Source organism: Gymnodraco acuticeps, unplaced genomic scaffold (assembly GCF_902827175.1).
Source record: "Gymnodraco acuticeps unplaced genomic scaffold, fGymAcu1.1, whole genome shotgun sequence".
Classification (NCBI taxonomy): domain Eukaryota; kingdom Metazoa; phylum Chordata; class Actinopteri; order Perciformes; family Bathydraconidae; genus Gymnodraco; species Gymnodraco acuticeps.
The window spans coordinates 3,976,690-3,999,720 of record NW_022989985.1 but is presented as its reverse complement, the minus strand read 5'-3'; the positions used below and the strand labels follow the sequence as shown (position 1 = coordinate 3,999,720).

Here is a 23,031-nt window from a genome sequence, read left to right as displayed (position 1 = left end):
TCCCAGTCCTAGGCACTGTCTCTGGGGTGGGGCTCTCTGCCCTTTCTGCACTGGGACAGGAAGCCCATTGGGGAGTGCACAGATTGCTAATCACCATGCTTAATGGTTTTGGTTTTAGTTACTATGATCCCTATGCACTGGGTGATTGGGATGTGGTGAAATGGGCAATATGGCTACTGATTATTTCACTCTTTTCTTTGCCTGACAAAACGGCAGTATTGAAACGAATGGTTGAGTGTGTCTTTGTGCGTGTGAGTGTGTGTGCGCTGAAGAAACCTTTTCTTGTTGCTGCTTTATTTCTGGTCCTATTTTCTCTTCTTACCAATCATCTTGCCTCTCCTAATATTCTACAGTTTTGCTTTGTTACAACTTCCTTAAGCCTATAGCTTCACCGAGACATGCCTGCTAATTCTTTATGATCCTGATTTGTTGCTTCCCTGTGTGTTGGTTCAACAGAGTGGTTTGCATTGTCAGAGATCTAATCATGTGCTCATTATAACCAGGTAATTTTTTTTAGACTGATTACATAATTATTAGAAAGCACATGCATTATTATTCTAATCACTTTTCAATCAGATCATTTATTGAGATGAAGTACAACAGACAAATCAACAACAGATGAAACAAACAACAAACTAGCAAGCCAGCCATGCCCAAGCAAACATTTGGAACAAATACAGACAAAAAATCCAAATGTAAAAGTTTGAATTCATGCAACGAGATGTTTGTTCAAAAAAAGTGAGGCACTTTACAAGCCAGTTGTGATAAACAGGAAAGTGTTCAGTCCCCAATATAAAGGCAGGAAGTGAAAATATAAAATGTGTGTTTTTGAAAAACACATAAAGACGGAGATTATCATGCAGTAATGACTTGTACATTAGTGCTTTCAGTCATTCGGTAATGTACATCTAGTTCAGAGTTTGAACAGTGATAAATATAACTGACCTTTTTGTTCAAGCACATTGATTATCTTGTATGTTGACTCTTGTAATTGCAGTCATGCAATGATAATTGTCTTGTCAAATTTCAGAGAAGACTCTTCATAGAATGTTTTTAAAATAGTAAACAGCCACGTACATGCACAGTTAGTTAAAGCAGCCTGGACTTACATTTCAGGAATTGAAAGTCAAGGTTTTTTTTTTAGTTCCTACCCTGGCAATTAAGTGTGAACCAGAAACCAAAATAATGTTTGGAAAGAACAGTTCTGACTATTCTTTACATATGACAAAAACAGACATCCCTTCCCCATGTGTCATCTTTAGCTTGAATGTGCAAATAACGCAGCCATATTGCCCATGTTGCCAGTTTTGTCACCCTTTCCAGATTCCTTCCTACCTACCTACCTGCCTGCTACCTCTTTGCCTGCTTGCTTTTACCACCTGCTTTGCCATTTATATGCATGTAGTTCTAACAGGGTGAATGTCTTCACGACCGGATAACGTCAGTCTTTTATCACACTTCACTTAATTGTCTGGTGTGTCATGTGGTCTCATGTGATTTGAGTTTGGTGTGGGCTTAACTTGACCGAAAAAGTCTTTTAGATATTTCAAAAATCTCTCCTTAATCATGTGTTTGCTATTTTCCACTAATTTGCTATAATTTCCAATTATGACCAATTAGTGTGAAAATGTCAATTCAAGAAGAATGTGGCTGGCCTATAATTGGCTTTGAAACTGCAGTCAGAAAATCCTCCACCATGCACATGTTTACTTGAAAGTGGCAACTTTTTCTGGCTTGAGTGCTGCTTAAAGGTGACAACGAGAGTGCAGGACCTGATTCAGACATGCGTTTATCTTCTCATTATCTGGTGAAATGCATTCAAGATCTCCTGGTCATCATGTACACTGTTGATGTTTTCTTTCTTTTGTGCTGTACAATTGACGGTAAAGCAAGAGATCAGTTATTGAGTAAAATCGCATTTTCAAGACTCGTAGGTCTTCGCTGCTTTGCCAAAGATGCAGCAGGTCTATCCACGGATCATTTCACAGGCCTTACTTTTTCATTTTGGGATGAAATATTGATCTTTAGACACACTTGATACATTCCTAACACTTGCACTGATACTGTGAATGTTTGTGTCTGAATCAGGTTCTACATTTTCAAGGGGATTACATCTATTCAGTTTTCATAACGACAAATTATGGATTTTTAAGGAAAATTGCAGACATTTAAAAATATAAATTCTAAGATAACGGCTTTTCTTGATTATATTTTAAAACCAGCTCCCCATATCTTCAACAGCCTCACCAGAGTTTGACCATGATTACTGCCTGCCCAGGTCTTCAATGTGGCTGGCTTCCCTGAATGGTACTGCTCTTCAAACCAACAAAACTCTTTAAGAGGAGATGTTTTAACCCTAAATGAAGTGCATTCTAGTGGGAAGTGTTCAGTTTTCACAAACCTTACAGTACCATAGTAACTTCTCCTGTTAGCTGATGACTGTGAATCCTTTGAAAAGCCCCTTGTGTGCAATAGTCACTGAAATAGCAAAAGCTTATTGCCCTTCTGATTGTGTTAGTAACAGTTCCCTGCCAAGGATCTTTTTTTTTGGCTGAGGTTGCACAACATGGCAATTAAGAGGAATGCTGGCATTTTGGTTTTGGACCTCTAACAAAAACAAACCATCTCTCTTTTATAACAATGTGTCATTAGGGATGCACTAATAAGGATTTGTGGCTAATGACCTATTCGTGTTTCAAAAATGATATTTATTTCTCCCACACACACACACACATTATAACAGGACATTTTTGGCTTTTAAAAACAGCTTGAAAAAGACCTATACAGCATGCTGTTAAATTATTCCATTACACATTTTGGATAATTGGTTAAAACTCATACAATACAGTAATCTTAACTGGATCAATAAAAGATTGTCCCACCTGGAAAAAAAGAAAACCCCCCACTTTTTAGAAAGAAAAAACACAATTATAATTATATTTTGTAATGCTATCCTGAAAGGATGTACTAATATGTCTCGATCTGGGTCCATGCGACTGGCGGCATGACCCATGATGTGTTTTTGTTCTGACAGAGCGCAGTCAGGACAGTGAAGTGGTGATTCTCTCTGACTCCAACTCCACCCAGGATGCCTTCACTGACCCCGCCAGCTCCCAGGACAGCAGCCACAAACCTGCTTCTGGGAAAGTCAGCTCCTCGTCATCAGAGAGTACGACCCCAGTGAAGGACGGGCAGTTTGCATCTGAGGACACAGGTATGCTTGGACTGGAAATGACTTATTTCTTTATGGCTGCATTTACCTTTACATATTTTAGCTGAATGTAATGAATGTATACAACAATGTCATAGTAAGATGTGGTGTTCTGATGTTTACATTCTCGACATTACAGGTTCAGTTAATAATGTTTTATATGAATTATTTTGTATCATAACTGTCACAATATCCTCACAGTATATGAGACAGATCATCTGTGGACAGCTTCCTCTCTCTCCTGTTATTGCTCCTCATGGCATTTGCAAGATTCCATTGCGCTCAAATGAACAATAACCAATCAGATCAAAGGGGAGTCCATCCCACTCAATCAATGCGTTAAAGGGCCCTGTTTGGCTTTTTTGCGGTTTTCCTTTTCCCTTAGGTTTTTGTGCATGTAAATGTTCTGCAAAGAATAAAATCCCAAAGTTCCCTCCGGGAGAAGTTTCTCTCCCACATTCAGAAGGCAATCACCGCCCCCACTGACAAGAGCTTACTTTCTCTTTTTAAAGTTAGTTATTTAAACACTCATCTGCTCTCATTGGCCCTTTTCCTCCAGGCACGGGGACATCTTGCAAATGCCATAGCAAGCAATAAGTGGAGGCTCAGGATATAATGACAGTTTGGGGAAATATGATGACAGGTTATTTTATAAAGGTTAACAAATGACCTTTATAAAGCAAGCAGAAAACTGATCCAACATGCACAACTCTGGATTAAAGTCCTAAAGTCTTTGCTTTAAATCTTTAGCATCACATAGAGATCACTCTGGCATCCAGACGGATGAGAAAGTTATCCAGGAAGTGGTAGAAGCCGTGGTGGTGACACTCCCCGAGTCTTCAGCCTCTAAGGTCTCAGCAGACCCTGGTCCCCATCCTCTGCCCGTCCCAGTGACCCCTCCAAAGCCATCCCACTCTCAACAAGCTGCTCCTCAGACCCCAGCCAGTGAGGGGAAGAGGAAGCCAGAGCCCCCCCTCGAGGTGATCGAGGTGCCCAAGGCCCTGCCCACAGATCGTGGCGACCAGAGACGAATGCTGGTGGAAATGTGCGTCGGATCTCTCTTCCTCTGCCTCGGCCGCTTCCCTCAGCACTACAAGAGTCTGTACCGCCTGGCATTCTTCTACCACAACAGCAAGGCCCATCAGGTCAGTGTACCCCTGTTAACGGATTACACAAGTCCGCTTTCATTGCATTTAAAGGCCAAGTCATCCATTAAACCTCAGTCATGCACCCTATAATCACTATCCCCTCTCATTAATGCTGACATTTACAGAAGATTGGGTTTGCTAAGAATTGCTTCAATTTCATCAATTGACATGGACCTTTTGGATTCATAATTTCAGTGTCAAGTATATCAGAGTTTTCTTTCCCCGCCTTGGATTCTCTTGTGGGTCTGTTCACTCTGCAGTAACGCAGGAGTTTGGTGGGCAGAGGTGTGCGTGGGTGGCAGCGCAGTGCTCTCTCAGCCAGTTTGGCACAGAGACGTGGCGTTGAGCTTTCCTCTGGTGGCATCCTTCTGTCAGCACTCCATTAGTCCAACCTTTTTAATACAGCCTTTGTCCTCACTCAATAAGGGTGGATTGGGAATGGAAAATGTTTTTTTGTATGTTATGTAATATGCTCATCTGACTGCAGAGTACTGTGTGTGTCACAGCATGGTTTTCATTATTTGCTACAAGACTAAAAAAACGTTACATTTGTAGATGGATAGATATGTAGATAGATATACTTTATTGATCCCAATTTAGAAAATTATTTGGTTACATAACCAAGCATCAGTGTGTTCAGACATTACAATAAAAATACTTAAAAAAGTGGAATAGAGAATTAACAACAAAATGTAAAATATTATATCTAATATAAACAATATAAATGTGTTTATTATATTATGAACAGATCGAAGGTAAAGATTACTCCCTTGAGAATGAATGAGATGCAGATAACCTTTTGATAGAGGCTTACACAGGTGGTAAGGTTTCCCTCTGTTGTTGCCACCAGTGGAGTTATCAGCTGCCTGGATCAAAGAAAAAGCTGTGACTCGATGACAGTCAGTTGATTTGATGCTGATGACACACGTTGTGTAGCTGCCCTCACAACCCAACACATCCAGTGTTAAAAGCCTCTGTGCCCCTTTTGTTCTCAGGAAATCCTGCTCCCGCTCACATTGACTGGCCAGCTCTATCCTCCCTCCCTCCATGGAGTGAGAGGGAGCCTGTAATGTTATGCTATAGCCTACTGGGTCTGTGAAAGATAACGTGAAGTGGCATTAGCTTGCTATCTTTTCCAACAGGGCACTGGCGTAGACACTGATTTGTGAGTCATCACGCTGTGAAAAGGGGGTCTGATTGCAAATGAGCCTAATTTTTTCTTTTTGGCGAGATGTTAATTCAGCATGCAAATATATTGCATCAATCTATTCATATAAAAAAGGGTATCCCCTTGGTTCTGTCATTAGGAATGATGTTGTGCGTGTAAATAAATGTACATTCAAACGTATGTGATTTTCACATTTATTTATTTCTCTCCTCAGAACCTACAGTGGGCCCGAGATGTGTTGCTAGGAAGCAGTGTCCCATGGCAACAGCTGAAACACATGCCAGCACAAGGACTTTTCTGTGAAAGAAACAAGACAAACCTGTTCAATGTAAGTCAGTTCACTGCGATCACCAAGCATGTTTCCTTCTCCCTCCTCTCTGTCAAACTGTCAACACATTGCTCCAAACATTTCAGAGAAACCTGTCATTACTGGAGTTATTGGCATTCCTCTATGCCAGGGGTGGGGAACCTTTTTCCTCTCAAGGGCCATTTCAATTTTTTCAACATCCTCCGAGGGCCATACAAATGATTGACCTCTGCTTAAAAATACTAAAATCACAACCCATTCATTTGGCCTTTCTTTCATGCTGTGCAAAGAAAAAGCAACCTCTTAGTCCAGATATCTTACCATGACTCGCGTATGCATGCACGTGCACCAAAACAGAAAGATATGGACACAAGATGTGTGCAAATGTATTTAGTTTCATATCCATGTGAACATGATTTAAGTGGAACCTAACCTCCTCTAGGATTTTTTTTTTTTTAATGTTGATGTTAAAAGCATCAATCTGGTGCACTTTGAGAGCAACATTAGGAGATCTATGGATACATCTCTCAACATCCATATGAAACAGAACTGTAAGCAGATTTAATTTTTCTTTATGGATATTTTACAAATCACTCCTTTTAAACTGTATTCTTAAACTTTTTGTTACTGTCATATAGTATTTTATACCTGTTTTTCCTTTATTCTCTTATTTTTTTATAACTATAATGATCATATAAAGATGTGCCTTTACCTCACTGGTTGTAGAAAAAGCTTCTTATATTCGTTAGCATAGCTAGCTATTTTTATTTTTTATTTAACCAGATAAAAGCATTGAGATAAAATCTCATTTTCAATGCTGACCTGGCCAAGAAGGCAGCAACGTTACACATAACACAAACATATACAAATACAGAGAACATAACTAAGCAAACAAAAAAGCAGTCACTACATTGTGCACATTAGGACAGTAAGTAAGGTACACTACTTATTACTGCAAGAGCAGCTGGTGGTAAGGACTTCAGACAACTTCAATTTAAAACATGCTATTGAGACAAGTGCCCTCAGTTTTAGGTTTGATTGAAGGTCATTCCAAGACCAAGGACCATAATAAAAAAAGACTCCTTTTTCCAGCCTCAGTCCGCACAGCAGGTACCTGGAACCGTATCCAGGTACTGGATCTGTGGTTGTAAGATGCTAATAACAACAAAGTTATTGACTGTATGATCAGTATGACAGATGAACAGATCGCCACTGGGCTTTCAACTAAAGACACAGCCACGCAAAAACTGCGGCATGTGTACGGCTCCTTATGGGTACTGCAATTTGTAAAGTGCCGGAGCGACGTTCTGGTGCTCTCCGTCAGCACTACACCCCTGTCAGACAAGACATATACCACGTGATGACACGTTAGGCTCGTGTTGTGTTCAAGGACCCTGACCTTGGCCAGGAAAAACAGGCACTCGCTTGTTTAATTCTTTTGCGGTCTAGATTTCTTTAATTTTTTTCTTTTTTGCGTGTGTTTATAAATTACATCGAGGGCCGTACCAAATGGTCTCGCGGTCCGTATACGGCCCGGAGGCCAGAGGTTCCCCACCCCTGCTCTATGCAATCAACAAAAAATGATCCCATTCAAATAAAATGACAAAAAAAACAAAGTCGCTTGATGATTTTCTGCAACTGACTTTCAAAGTGAAAGTCCTACTTGGATTTTCTTTAATGAATACTATATTATTTAAAGCTCAAAAATTAAATATTGACACAATGCCCTTTTTGAAGTGTATCGGCAAATTAAGTCTTGCTCCAGAAGCAATTATAATCAGCATTATTGTCACCTGAGCTAAGCAATCGTTGCTGGGTAAATGTGTTGACACCACTGGATTAGGGCTGCACGATTTTGGGAAAAAATCGAATTGCGATTTTTCTGCCAAATATTGCGATTCGATTTGCGATATTTATTTTTAAGCGACCCAACGGAAGTTTATTGTAAAATGCGGCCATATCTCCGGCTAGGAAGGTCGCATCAACATGCTCCCGTCTCTAGCACACACGCAGCCCGAGCTACGAGTGAAAGAACTAAACTTACATGAAACTTCCGTTGGGTTGCTTTAAAGTCAAGCTTCAGTTTAAGATTCACCCTGTAATACATGTAAAACATGTGATGGAGCATTACTAACCTGACTCAGATGCTTTGTTTCACCAAACCATCTAGGAAAGCTCCATTGGAAGCCATTTGGAAAGGGCAGGCACTTTCAAAAATACTTGGCAGGTGATTGGATCAATCTGTCTATCACCTTCTATCATAGGCCACTTAAAATCGATTAATCGTTCAGCCCTACACTGGATCTTTATCTGTGATTTTATTACAGTGCAGTAATAAATCAGTGGGAACACAGCCTTTGGGTTGGCCGTCTAATGACTAAAGATAGACATACTTTTTGAACTTGTTATGCCATGTTTAGTATAAACAGAGTTCAAGGTATCCTGCGATGTAAACAAAGCATTCTTGTTGTTACTTCAGTCAAACAGCATCTCCAGCTGAGTACCGCCTACATTAGTCTACCCCACAACCCTACTGGTTCTATTTGAGACATTTCTGTCCATAATTGATCATTGTCACTAGGTGAAAATAATAATATATCTCTCGGTTGACTAAAGTAATTTACTTCATGGTGTCCCAGTTATGTTTAAGTGGTTTATGTCACTTCTGCTTTGGATTTAAACAAAACATCCTGTTGGAAATATACAAAATACCTTTCTCACAAACACAGAGATTAGTTCATACAATAACGTGCCTGTAAAATACTTGTGTATGTGTCGTGTTTTTACTCTCAAGTTTAGCCTCATCATAGTAAACAACTGCACAGTAGCAGCTAATGCAGCCTCCCAGAGGGAAACCTGTGAAGCACTGAAGTGTGTCTTCACGTTTGTGACTAATGAGCTGTCTGCATGTTGGCTGGGAGTGAATGATTGCCGTTCTGCAGTTGTGGTTTACCTTATTCACACACATTATTCACATAGTTCAATAGGATGCACAGAAATCAGCCCTAAATATGAATCACATGGTGCTCTGAGGAGAGTGCTAAATTATCTGCTTCTCAGAATTACAAGGCCTCTGCTGTTATCCAGTGGAGGAGTTTACTGTCTGAATCTGTCACCTGTCACACATTTCAGATGATTTTACTCTTTACTTGAAGCAGATATTATGTCTTGTCAATGTGGGCCGAAAATGGCTTACTTTTCTATTTGTTCCTGTCGGGGCCTAAATGCTCAGACTCTCCTTACCAAGCAGATGATACAAACGGTTTGTCACATCATCTTAACGTCACATATAAGTCACTTGTCAGGGTATATTTTGGTTGGGAACATTATTTTGGACATAGTGGATTGAATAGGTTATTGAGTCAAATGTGGCCTTTGGGAACAGACTGCAGAAGCGATGTGGGCCAAGTCTGAGCTGGAGGTTAGCTCCGCATCGCTCTGGCTCCCACTGGGCTCTCACAGAGCTCCTTCTGGAGGTAAACCTGCCACCCTGGCGTACCAACTGTTGGAGCTTTATTGTTCCCTTCAAACGAAGCCCTCTCTCTCTAGCACAGGAAAACACAAACATTTCTAAATGGCTGTTTTTAACGAGTCTATGAGTTCTCAGCAGCTATAACATTAACGAAAATGTACAGAATGAACATTATAGAGCTTGGATTTCCACCATTTATTTTGTTAGCTTCATTAAAGCAACAGCAGTGGAGGTAATTTCACTTGTAAATGGATAGAAAGGCATTGTTCAGCACACAGTTGTTCCCAGGTAGAGATGGATTTTGAACAAACAGCCTTCAAGCCAGCCTTTCAAAGCTGTGTACTTTTGACAAGTCAATTTCAGCCGACAGCTGCGTTCTAACCAGACTAATCACTCTGCGCTAGTGTTTTATAGACTTGTTGTTTGTGCTTGAGTCATCTCTCCAGTGACAGAATAACCAGCAAGAGGGGATTGCCCCAAATTGAAATATTGTTGATCAAATATTAAACATATGGCACCTTGATGCAAAGGACACTCTCATCCGTGCTTCAATGAGCCTGTTGGTGAATGCTTGGTTCTGCAAATGTGGGTCATCATGGCCTACATTTCCTGTTCATTTGGCTGGGCTACATTAATTGGAGTCAGCGTAAAGTAACCTATATATCGCTGTTCAGGAATGATCCAGATAAGCTTGTGTTGCATAATTCATCGCTGTGGTTGTCAGCATGAGGCCAAATAGACTCTCTGCTTTTTTAACGCAGATTTTCATACCGGCTCCTACTTATTTATTTATCTCATTGTTTGTATTTTAATGTCATTTTAGGGCGTCTTTTATTGCTGTGTATTTTTACAGAGTTCGTGAGCCTCTAACCTAAGACCATTTTTCTGAATCTCAGATCACTTTGATAATAGTTATGTAGTTGTAAATATATTTAGTAACTGAGTCACATTCTATAACTATATGTTCACTGACATTTGTATTGTGAGACTAGGGCATTTGGACTTGCTGCTTGCTTTGGCCCTTACTGGCTGTTTGACATTTAAAATGATGGTGTATATTTATATGTTCAGGTTAAGAGGTCTCAGACTCATACTACTTTAATCAATGCTTCTGCTGCCTGTACTGGAGCGCTCGATAATGCACGGAATAAATCCAGCATTTTTCTTTTCATGAAATAATTATAATATAATACTATTTTAGGAAGGGTTGTCCTGAGTAACCTTTTCCGGTTTCGTGGTCTTTGGTAGCGAATTTTCAAATCTTACACTGCATCGCACTGATAATCTTTATTTGTACTGCTCTTCAATAGGTTAAAACTTTATAGAACTAAGTAAAAAAAAAAAAAAAAAAATCGTATCAATAGCATAGTGTCGTAGCAGAGCAACCTCATTAGTGATTTTTACGATTCACAAAAAACCCCAAATCAATGTGTATCCATGATCTTGTTGTAAAAACATCCAGTCATTTATTCCAGTATCAGCAAATGTTGACAACACTTCCAAACCCTTCATAACCATCTGCTCCTTCACTTGGTTAGCACACAGTGTACCTGGCACACACTACACAGAGTCTGAGGAGCAGGTACTAACACACTGTGCTCCATGTATTTTGGCTGTAGGCAGACATTTCTACGATTTATAAAATTCTTGTCTGTTATGGCCGACGTAGTGCAGCAAAATAAGGATCATGTTATTTTATAGTCATGTTATTTTTATTAAGTGTTATTCAATTAAAAAAATCCAGAAAGGAAAAACAAAACACGAATGTCGGAATCTTAAAATAAAAAAACAACTATGTACCCAAGAAACTAATATTTCAATAGTCCATCCCTAATTTAAGTGTACTGGCTATATCTTTTAATTATATTGTGATGTGACATACCCTTTACCCATACATACCCACACTATTGAACAATTATTCTGTATTCTAACAGTCATCATTTTCGGTAAATGATTGTAATTGTAATACAGTTATTGTAACAAAGTATCAGGGCTGAATCTGATGCTTTTGGTTATAATGCTGCTGTAACAATAGAGGCTGCTCAGGACTCCTTCAGAGCGATCGTGAGGAGTCCCTGTGTAGCCTCCTCCTCCCCCCCCCCAACCAGACACACCACACACTCATACTCCTGCTTACATATTCTTCCACTCACTCACGCATTCCCTCTCTGCGAAGCTCCAGAGAAAATGGATGTCCTTGTTGCTAAAGAAAAACATAAATCCCGCCTGTTCTTTTAACTTCTCGGAGAACGTGTTTTAGCTGATACTGTGTTTCCATGACAAGCGTACATGTTTGACTTGACTGCTTGAATTTAACGGATCATGCACTTAGGCCTCGGTGTCTTGTATTATTAGGTTAGGAAAGTCTTCTGGAAACAGTGACACTTGTATTGCTCGCCTCGATTTGATGTATGACTCAAACATTTGTTCGTTCAGCTGTAGGTGGAGCTCCACTCAGGAGAACCTTGTTATTCTTTCTTAGGGGAGGAGTATTGGCCCAATGAATACATCTTGCACATAGTCTGTGTTTTGATTTGCATGTTGGAGGGTTAGGTATGGCTGCCAGTGTGTTTTCCATTGCCTTCTTTTTCTCTGTGTTCACTTGAGCTTGAGATTCTTTAGCAGTTCTTACCCGCACTCACACAACAGGAAGCAGGAAAAACAAGGTGTGTTTGCTTAGTATGTTTATGGTGGACAGCTGGAGGGAGTCGACCAGAGTTAAAGGAGAGGAAAGGAAGAAGGTGAGGGCTGTCAGTATTCTGCTATCTGAGGAAATACTGTGTGTGTGTGTGTGTGTACACACCACAATCGTATCTATTCAACAGCATTGTTCCTCAGCCTGTGTTTCTGTGGTTACCGTGGGCTGTCCTTTTTTCTCTCAAGTTTTTGTTTCATTTCACTACTGGTTTGCCGTCTTCTTGATTCCTCCCAGCACATTGATGTGGTCGCACTGAGTTCACTTGTGAGCCAGTTTCTGTTCTCTTTTCTTGTTGCTCCGTCTTCAGGGTGATCACGCACTCCCCCTCCCCCTGGCTCTTACTCGCTCTACTCATCTACTCTCTCTGCTGCACTGGTTCTGCTTCCTCATTACTCTCTCTCTCTCACTCCTCTGTTTGTGTGTGTAGTGTGTGGGTGTGCACTAAGGGCGGGAGTTTCTCTGCTTGCTTCCGATTGGCTGGCAAAGGCCTACAAGGATTGGCTGTACACTGTGTATAGTGCAGGAGAAAGGAAGGGAGGAGGGGGGAGATAACTCCGACAGGCTGGGGTCAGGCAGAGCGGAGATAGAGTGCGTGGGTGTTTTTGTTTTGAGATGGCAGGGTTTGAAAGCAGGAGAGGAACGAGTCGGCTCCTCTGTCAGGGGCACACTGAGCTTACAGGCCCCTCACTCCATCGCTGATTCTCCTCCTGCCGCTCTCCTCTTCTTCTCTTCCTCTTCTGCCGTGTGCAGCTGGGCTTCCCTTTTCTCTTCCCCTTCAGCTCTCGCTGCCCTAGCACCCAAATGCAGCCTTGCTCTCCGAGCGTGAGCCTCTTTCAGGGTGGAGGCGCTGCCAGGGCTGCAGGTGCTGCTACCGCCAGCAAGAAGTCTCTAAGAGCACTAACGCAGGCGCAGGGGAGTAGCTTTCTTAGGTGATGGTGAGTCTCCTTCTCCCTTTCCCTGCAACTTTTGAACAAATTGCGCAGAAGTTTGTAGGTAATTATTGTGCGATCAGAGTTCCTGTGTCTAGGAGGGCGTTCTACTTGTTTTTGACTAAATGTGTGATACTCTTATTTAATGGCATAGAGCATCCTGTTAAGTATGTACTGTTGAGGGTCTCAACTGTCTAGATTTCTGCATGTAAACTACAATAGACTTAAGTAAGATGCACATTTACACCACCCACATGCAAAGTGCTGAAAGCATTGCAGGTTACCAGCCATCTTGGGTTTTTTGTGTGAATCTGAAGTTGTTGTTGGCTGATGAAATGCTGATATTGTTGTTACCAGTAAGCTGCAGTAGTGTTTGCTGAGTGTTTAAAGACACATTAACACTCAGTTAGTACAACTTCCCAGCAGTTAATAAGTTCAACCATGGCTCATATTTTAGACCTGTGCCTTTCTTGTCATTGCTGCTGGCATGATAAGATGTTGATAGTAGATGAGGTTAAAAAAGACACCTGGTTGAGGGTTTATTTGGCAAATGTTGTTCAGCATAGAGACATTGTTTTATTTTGGCTCAGTTTCTCACACAAGAAGTAGAGGGACCGACAGAAGTTGGTCTCTTTTGTTTTTTGTCACGTTGCAACAGAACTCCGTTATGTTGATGTTTATAATACCAGAAAAAGTGACTTAGTGAATTAGGATAACTTTACCAGTTACTCTTTTGAACCTAACAATTGTCTGATTATTCTTTCTGTACCAAAGGACTCTCTTGTCATGTATTTATCTCTCACACACCCCCGCCATGCGTCTTAATCTCTTATCAGTCAGATGTTTTTGCGTAATGTATTGGCAACATCTGCCAGTTCTGTCGCTCTAGTCTCAAGCATTGGTTATTTTTTCTCTCACAAAAAAGGGGGTGCTTAAAATCATTGCAGTAAAAAGTCTTACAAATCTGCTTTAGCTGTTGTGTTCAGCATAATCTGTGTAAAGCCATGACTCTGCTTTCCCTAAACAGATTTGCTGTGGTTGGATGCTTTTCTGATGAAGAACAACTCTCCTCCATTAGAGATGTTTTTAAGTGTGCGGAGCCCACCCCCTCATCATCATACTTGTCCCGTTCCTGTTGGAAGCATTTGTTAATCTGTGCATTGAAAGGTTAAAACCTTCCCAAGCCCTGCCTGATTGCATCATATGATTTATACATTTTCTCTTTTCACGCGGGCATTGGAGCCGTTCACTTGTTCTTTCGAGGTTTTTGTTGACCACTGGAAATGTGGCTGGAGAAGAATACAATTATTTCTAAATTAATCTTAAAAGATGACAACATTAAGTGAACTAAAAGTGTAAAAGCATCTTTTAATCAGTTTTTTCTAAGGAAGCCTTGAATATAAACACAGAGGCTTGTTTTGCCTGGGATGAGTTTATATGACGTGCTCAGGAATGTGATTTGTTTTGATGTGTTTATCTTGCCTCTCTTTCCTGCTTTGTTCGTCTCCGGTGGCTTTGAAAATGTCATCTGACGATCAGGAGCTGTCTGTGAGGAGGAGCTCCCCGGTGCCTTCAGCAGCCGATAGAGCCGTCTCGTTTGTTTTGCTCCATCCTAATATGGTCCTCTTTGTTTTAGTCTCAAACACATTTCCTAAGGCCAGAAACTGAACCCTGCGCCATGTGCTTAGTGTACGCCTCCTAGGCCACCATCTGCACTCGTATCAGTAGCTTCAGAGTGAGAAGCGCGCCTCGCTTCACCTGCCGAGAGGACATGTGCTCACAGGAAAGGTGGACTCCTCCATCTTTCTGCACAGCAGGGCTGTGTTTGTTGGCAGCCAGTCTGCTGGACTCTGCTTGGACAGAGCTGAGCACTAATGAGGCTGCCTATCATGTGTGCCCAGTGAGAAAGCCCCCAGATCCCCCTCCCCCCTTCCACATGGCCATCCAGTCCACTAGATCTCTCCTGCAGCCTTCCCATCCCCTCATTAGGGCTTTCTTGTTTCAATGCCATGTTTTCAACTCCTTTTAATTCCTCTACTTTCTTTTTCTTCAGTGTTTTCCATCTCTCCCTGTTGATTGTCTGTGTGTGTCATACATTCCCTAGGCCTCTGAAAACCTGGCAACAAAGAGCGCTTGTAAAAACAAAACTTTCAGAATTTCATAAATTAGCCTTTTGGCTTGTTGTCCAGTCAAATGTAAAACAAGTTTAATGGAAGCAGCTCCTCCTATTTGGCCTCCTTGGCCAATTTGAAATAATACTTGGTGAACTTTAAGGCAAAGGCTCCACCAACAAGTGTGTTTGTGCCCAGGATCACCAGCATTTAGTGGAAAACATGATATTTTAGGTTGTATGAAGTCGAACTAACCTCCAGATTCTGCTTCCCCTTTTTCTGTTCTTGTCTCCTTTAGGGCATCTGGCGTATTCCAGTAGATGAGATTGATCGCCCCGGGAGTTTTGCATCTCATATGAACCGATCCATTGTCCTCTTGCTGAAGGTGCTGTTTCAGCTTAAGGATCACGATACTCTGGTGAAAGTGTCTTTCATGCTGCAGAGAACCCCTGACCAGGGAAAGTAAGGACCCACTTCATATGATACTTCTACTTCTGTCATGTATTATGTATTTGTTCCATAACATTTCTCCTCTTGCTTCTTTCTCTTCCATGAAGGAAGTATTTACGGGATGTTGATCGCCAGGTTTTGGCCAAGAGAGCATTTTTCCTAACTGTAAAAGTCCTGGAGGACAATCTGAACAGTCTCACAGGGGTAAGGAAGCACAAATCACAGCGCACACACAAAGAGCAGAGAGCCGCTCAGCAGTTTAGATGTCTGGCATGCACCCTCTTCATGTTTTGACAGGTTCTGTTCTGTTTCAGGTGTCTGAGCAGCTTCACAAAGCGCCTGCGCCCTCCATGGGGGAGATGACTACAACGGAAGCATCCAACAGGCCCAGTTCAGAGGACAGCAAGCATGCACTGCCTAAGAAGCCTGGGCTCACAGAGGGAGTCTGTGCCACTGAGACAGGGCCCAGGGAAGCCTCCCAGGCACAACTCACCCCTCCACTGCCATCATTAGATAAAGGGAGCAAAGTTCAGGAGATCTACCCTGGGAAGGTGGAGACTGCTGGGAGTGAGGGACACAAAGCAGGGCCAGAGGAACCCATGGACCTGGACAGTGGCCAGTGGAGGAAACCCTCTGCTCCCACAGACTCTCAGGGCAACCCAACAGAGGCAGAGACCTGTCTGAGTGCCGTGGAGCCCTCGCACAAAGTGACTGACAGCAGCCGGACACCAGAGCTGTCTCTAGAGGAACTAAGTATCAGTTCCAGGCAGCAGCAGCTCCAAGCTTTGCTACCCAAGGTCACCGTGGCAGCCGGTGGGACGGATCAGGGGCTACTACGAAGGCCAAACAGGAAAAGGAAGCTACTTGACGATGTGGAGTCCGGAAAAACGTTACTGCTTGATGCCTACAGAGTTTGGCAGCAAGGCCAGAAAGTCATGACTTACGACCTGCAACGCATCGAGAAGATCATGTCAGAGACTTATATGCTCATAAAACAGGTAAACCTGTTACCACACATAGATTACATTATTGCCAGAATATGTGCTCCAGTGTTTTCTCTGTTCTATTTTCAAAGTCATGCATGCTTGATGTAAGCCCTCTTAAAGTAAAGGGGACTTGGGAAACCCTTCATCTGACTGAAATAGTAACACAGCACCCGCTGCAGAAGAGGGACTTTCCCTCTTTCCGTTTTCAAACACACCGACAAATCCAGCTCATACCGCGCGGTTTTGTTTTTACTCTCAGTAACCCAAATATAACCTCTGAGTCTGTTTGTTCTTACTACAGAAGCGGGTTGTTGAATCTAAAAGTAGCCCCACTGGGTATTTTTCAGGTGAATTGAGACTTTTGTTTTGTAATGATGTCACAAGAAGGTGGGGAGTTGCTCAGTCATTATGTGTGTAAGGAAACTGGTGCCAACATGTAAAGTTGTGGCATAATGCCAATACAGAGACAAAGGTCTGTCTGTACTATCAGCCACTTCTGCTTATTAGGTTGTATGTATCGTTACACTAACAGTAACTTCTTACTGCCTGTATCTCACAGTAAAAGCAGGGAAGGAGCTGTTATCTGTATAACTATTATTCATTATCTGAAATTCATATATCATTATGTCAAGATGTTCTTGCGTAGGGAGTGTCAGGGAAGTGTCTTCACATCTCTAGAGCCAATGTTCCTCAGTTGTTGAAAGTTAGTCCAACTTCAGGGCCTTCTATGGCATTGATGAAATAGTAGCAGAACAACCCACTTCAGTTTTATACGGCCATATTGAGCTGCAGATCAATGCTGGCCCTACAGAAGGTGCCATGTCGTTATCTGTGTAATGCCATAGAGCTGGAATAGGAGGGTTATAAGCGAGGGAAAACTGAAGAGGAGAGAGAAGAAATCAGAGGGAACTGGCCGACTTCAGCAACGTTTGTTTTACTGATGTCTTTAATGCGGCTTTCACACCAGCGCTTTTCCCTTTCTAGCTCCGAGCTGGAGCTTTTCTGGTTCAGCTCCGGTTTCCCTTTTCTGCTCCCGCTCTGTTCACACCGCCCAGAGCCCAACTGGTGCTGCCGCTGCTGCGTCATGACATCACCGTCAACGGCGTTACGGCGCTCACAACAACAACAACAACAACAACAACGGGGAACTGCGTCGCGTCGATGATCGTGTTACTTTTAATCACACGAAGCCAGATTAAATTAAATAACGACTTCTCCAACCTTATACTTTGCTCCAGAGTGCCGTGGTTCATTGTTTATTAATGTGTTTCTGCAACATTTACCGACCGCTGCAGTGTTGGCTGCTCTTCCACGGGAGTTTATTCTCCCGTTAGCTCCCGGTTAGCTCACACTGCCGCTCTAAAGTATTCACTGTCCGACTCACACAAGCAGCTGATACATATCCCCAGTTCCCCTTAGCCTAAGTGAATGTGTGTCAGTCTGAATTGACGCTGTTTGGCATCACAACGCTGTTATGAAAGTTTCTCTGGTATAAAATGGGTGATGTTAGCATAGCAACCGAAGCTAAACTGACTACTATTGCTATCCTATTGTGGCATAAACCGTTTTCTACAGGCACATTTTACCGGCGTATTTTTATTATGATTCTACTTGTGATAGTCGGACACGACAACCTGTGCAGCCCATGTATTGATTCCATCCGATAGCTGCTACAATACAAAACAAAACGTCTGCCTCTCTCCACAATGATCAATAACAGTGAACGGATGGTCAAAGTAAGGTACAAATAAACAGAATCACACGAAGCCTGGTTAGTGTTGCCTGACTTTATAAAGTGTGTTTATAAGCACTACTGCTTGTAGGCAGGCATGACAGTCGACCCATGTTCAGGGGAGGAGGGTTTAGTTTCCTGCACGCCTCGACATCCCCTAGTTTCCACCGGATCGCGGCCACTCTAGTCAATGGGTGTTATTCCACCAGACGCGCCGCGTTACGGCTCAGAAGCGTCCCAGAAGCGTCTCGCCGCTGGGCTCCGCTCGAAATAGGATTGAAGTCTATTTTTCGACGCGACGCAGCCGTAAGGTAATGTCGGGCAGGCAGGAAGTGGAACGTTCAGAGCATATATAGCATATATATATACACACACACAAACTAATTTTGCAGACCCTATCCCTCCGTAGTCGTTCAAGTAGGAGGAGAAATGCAAAGTAGTCTGTCCAGGAAATATGCTCAAATCAACTGAAACTGCGAGCCGGCAGGCAAGACGCTCCGCTTCTGAAATGCTTCTGAAACGCGCCCGGTAGGGTATGACGCCGGAGGAGGCCGGACCAAAACTGCGGCGCAGACGGACCCGGTGGAAACTAACCCCCTAATCCCACCAGGAGCGTCTGCGCTGCGCTGCGGCTGCGGCGTTTTTAGCGATCGCGGCCACTCTAGTCAATGGGTGCTATTCCACCAGACCCGCTGTGCCGCGGCTCGAAGCGTCCCAGAAGCTCCTCGCCGCAAGGAATTTCTAAAATATAGGATGAATCCTATTTTTTACGCAGCGCAGCGCAGGCAGGAAGTGGAACATTCATCCAACAACTGCGAGGCTGCACACACGACGCTCCGCTTCCGCAACGTTTTGAAACGCGCCTGGTGGGTTATGACGCAGGAGGAGGTCGCAGCGCGTCGCAGCGCGTCGCAGCGCGGCGCAGCCGCAACGCAACGCAGACGCTTCCGGTGGGATCAGGGGGTAAGAGAAACGTAAGCGACGCCACCTCTTAGCTCCGAACAATTTTTTGGAGCTGGAAGTGAACCGGATTCCGGAGCTAAGAGGCGCCGCCGCTGCGGTGTGAACAGGAAAAACCGGCACTTTTCAGGCTCCAGCTCTGAGCCGGAGCTGAAAACGCGTTGGTGTGAAAGGGGCATAAGAGACTGCAAAGAGAACATTTACTCAGACACACCATTAAGAGATAATGTTGCCAGAACGAGCGATGACATGTTTCCTGTCTTCAAATGAGTTGTGCAATTAATATGCCTGGACATATTACAGAAGCACCTTCTCTCACACACTGCAGAGGCTCGGTGCTTTCGTGGTGTGCTGCGTTGCACAGCAGCATGTGGGTATAGTTTTGATCGGCTTCTTGCATCCTTTTCCTCCTTGTTCATGTTTTGGTTATCAGAATATTTTCTTCCTTTTTATGCTCACTCCTAAGACACTGCAGGCAGTGTTATGCACTTATCACTAATGAGAGCTTCTCCATAATTCAGAACAAGTTATCATTATTCAAAAATAACTATTCAGAAAACTTGTTATTTAGAATGAATGTCTTAATATAAATAATCAACTGGGGTTTCTATTTCATCTGCTATCTACTTATTAAACAGTATAGTGTTGCAAAATGTATTGAATCTTCAGAATCATATCTTTGTGTTTTCAATTAAAACATTTATTAATTCTCACTCTGTAAAAACCAAAAGGATTTTTGGCTCGGAGGGATTTGTTCATACATAATTCATAGCCTGATTTATATAACAGTTTTTCTACAATACAACAATATTTCCTTGCTGAATAAGTCTACAAAATGAGACCAGAATGTGAGCCTGGCTCTATCCAATGCTCAGATCTCTGTTTAATGTCAAATAATACCATTAGCATATTCAAACAAAACCTTTTGCAAAACTTATAATTACAGATAATTATTATCTAAACGTTAATCATCATCTAGGAATCCCTAAGAGCCACAACATTGGGTGTTTGAGCATTTCCTGTCATGAGAATGCAGTATGTTCTGGACATTATGTAGATAGTTGTATTGATGTGTTTCAGTGCTTCTCAAAGTGTGGTCCGCGGACCACTGGTGGTCCATGAATGCCCCCTAGTGGTCCGTGAGTATATTGGTAACATTTCACATTTGAAATAAATAAATAAATTTAAGTTTTCCGCACTCTCGCAGGAATATCTCCGCAATGGAGCGAGCTTAAGTTTCACTTTCGATTGCATGATATAGCCCAGATAAACACCTTCATCACACATGTTGCCACTTGTTTGTACCATTTTCAGGCGATTTGTAAAAAACGATGTGTTTTGGGATATTTGTGGAGTTAGGTGCTCCGCGAGTGTTTTTTTATTGGTTAAGTGGTCCTTGGTATGAAAAAGTTTGAGAAACACTGTTCTAGATGTATGGTTGAAAGGCGCCTGTTTCAAATAGTAATCATTATGTGTTATTGATAAGTCATTGCTGGCAGCTGTATGTGGTTTGACGAGGGAAGTTACCATAGAGCTAGACATGAATAGAAAGCGGTGGGCTGTGATACACTGAAGCTTGACTCAGTCCATTTAACAATTGGCACCATTTGAAAATGAGAATGCGGCTGCTGTAAAATCCCTCCCTTTGGGGGTCCCTGAACCGCTGCACACAACAGGCTGCTGCAGGGAACACAACAGCTGTGTGAACAAGATGACTGCCAAGTGTACGATGTTGGGCTGTGGCTAAGCTCGCTAACTGAGTACTGGGCTCTCATGTTACTGCTGCTATGGTCAGAGGCAGAAGAATTTATAATTGTTGATTAGTGATGCAAGTAAATAACACGGTGGGAACACAGGGCAGTTCACCTCAGAAATATGATATCATTGCAATTACACCCACTGCTCCGGTGTTGCGTGAGGACATTTAATGAATATAAATGGATGTGTGTAAAAAGTTTGTAAAGATGTGTTGCTCTTCCCTAATGTCCTTGTTCTGCTCTCCTGTCTCAGGTCGATGAGGATGTTGCTCTGGACCAAGCTGTGAAGTTCTGCCAGATACAGCTGGCCACTTCTGCCCAACGACAGGTAAAACACTTAAACTCAGCATGCCCATCTGCCATCTGTCCGCTACATCACCTCAACAATGTGTCTTCCTTGTGCATCGTAGCATTTATTTTGGTTTGTATACGGGCAGCTATGTTGCACAAACCAATTTGACACAGTAGAGACTTGATAACCTACGCTAATTTCAGGGTCTTAAAAAGTATTAAAAGTTGATAAATCAATTTAGCAAAAATGAAGGCTATTAAAAAGTATTAAACGGCATTTTCCAAGGTATTACATTTTGTAGCTTGTTTTCAATAAGTATATAAATTGTCCAAAGAGGTTGTATTCTACAGTCTGCCTGAATGTAATCATTGCAGTGTGATTCTGTAGTTTATTTATGGCATCCCGTTGGATTTGACGTCATCTGAACAGGACATCGCACGCTCACTGCGTGATAGCGCGCGAAGGTCCGTTTGCGCCGGCTGTGGGGAAATGCAAGTTTGCGTCCAAATGGTTGGAAGATAAGGAGGAAGGACAATCACTACTGTATATAGTAAAGTGTGTCGCCAATGTAACCGGTTAAAACTTGAACTGGCGATAAGCTCTTAAAATGCATGGAAAGGGTCTTAAAAGGTATTACATTTGACTTCAGGATTCCTGCATATACCCTGAATGTGCATACCTGACTAGATAGTAGTGCTGGGGGGAAACGATTATTTTGAAAACGATTAATCGGGCGATTATTTGATCGATTAGTCGACTAATCGAACGATTATTTTTCTGTTGTTCAATTCATAAAAAACGTAATGTAAAAAAAACGTAATGTAAAAAAAATTTTTTTCACGATACTGTGTCTCAGGGGATCTTAATATTTAAGAACCTATTAATGTGTTATACCAGATTAACGGAAATAATCTCAGCTAACTGACGATACAAACCATGTTTACCAAAACAAAACACAAGTCTCATAAGAAGCATCTAAATGACCCCTGAGCGAAAAATGCTAACGGACATTGGCACAGAACTCGAGATAAAAGTACCCTTATTACTTATCGTAGCTGCACATACAATATATCCGATTAAAGCTGAGACCCCACAGATTATGTAGGTACATAGTATCATCACTGAGTGATCCGGACTCGCGACAGGGGAAGCAAATACAGTCATCACAACACGTACCTTCACAGAGCTTCTAGGGAGATCGTCTCACCGCCGTAGCTGTCAATCTGATCAAAAGACGTGTTCAATGGCATTAAAATGAGAAAAAACGCGGCTGAATCGGTTAATCAATAGGTTTTTAACGTCTATGTATAAACAAATTATTGAATTTATAATCCATAATTCCATTTTTATGTAAAAATCGGAGAGCAAATGCTAGCTGCTAATGGTAGCCACCACAGCTAGCTGCTGCTTCCGGTCAAGCAGCAGTCTCAGTGAGATATAAATATCTTTGTGTTTTGGACTAACTTTAAAATATTCCCATGCTTTTGAAGACCTAGGGCGAGATGTTTTCGTTTGGGGGCTTCGTGCGCAATCCTGTGAGGAGGAGGTGGTAGCCGTTTCAGTCTCCATTGTGTTAGAAGTGCGATTGCGAACTGCTTGTTGCTTTGGGTGACCCACGTGTGTGTGGCGACCATATATACAGTCTATGGTGGCGACGCGTCGACGCGGAAATATGTCGTCGACGATATTTTGAAGTCGACGCGTCGCTACAGCACTACTAGATAGGCCTTATACAAATACCCAAAGTTCAGAATGATGACAACAACATGAACTAACAAGAAGCACCAGAATATTCATCACCATGTGTATG

General features: G+C 42.3%; 1 protein-coding gene across 5 annotated transcripts in view; it reads left to right on the top strand.

Moving 5' to 3' along the window:
* The window catches only part of cabin1 (calcineurin binding protein 1), a 47,125-nt gene that overhangs the window by 11,647 nt on the left and 12,447 nt on the right, over nucleotides 1-23,031 (top strand). For 3 of the 5 annotated variants that reach the window (XM_034212561.1, XM_034212559.1, XM_034212558.1), the window contains exons 28-35: nucleotides 2,242-2,307; nucleotides 3,035-3,214; nucleotides 3,962-4,356; nucleotides 5,742-5,855; nucleotides 15,343-15,506; nucleotides 15,602-15,698; nucleotides 15,809-16,492; nucleotides 21,183-21,257. In XM_034212561.1, coding sequence (XP_034068452.1) covers nucleotides 2,242-2,307; nucleotides 3,035-3,214; nucleotides 3,962-4,356; nucleotides 5,742-5,855; nucleotides 15,343-15,506; nucleotides 15,602-15,698; nucleotides 15,809-16,492; nucleotides 21,183-21,257 — 1,775 coding nt within the window. The remainder of the gene's footprint in view (nucleotides 1-2,241; nucleotides 2,308-3,034; nucleotides 3,215-3,961; nucleotides 4,357-5,741; nucleotides 5,856-15,342; nucleotides 15,507-15,601; nucleotides 15,699-15,808; nucleotides 16,493-21,182; nucleotides 21,258-23,031) is intronic. The other 2 variants (XM_034212562.1, XM_034212560.1) reach the window with 1 other exon arrangement.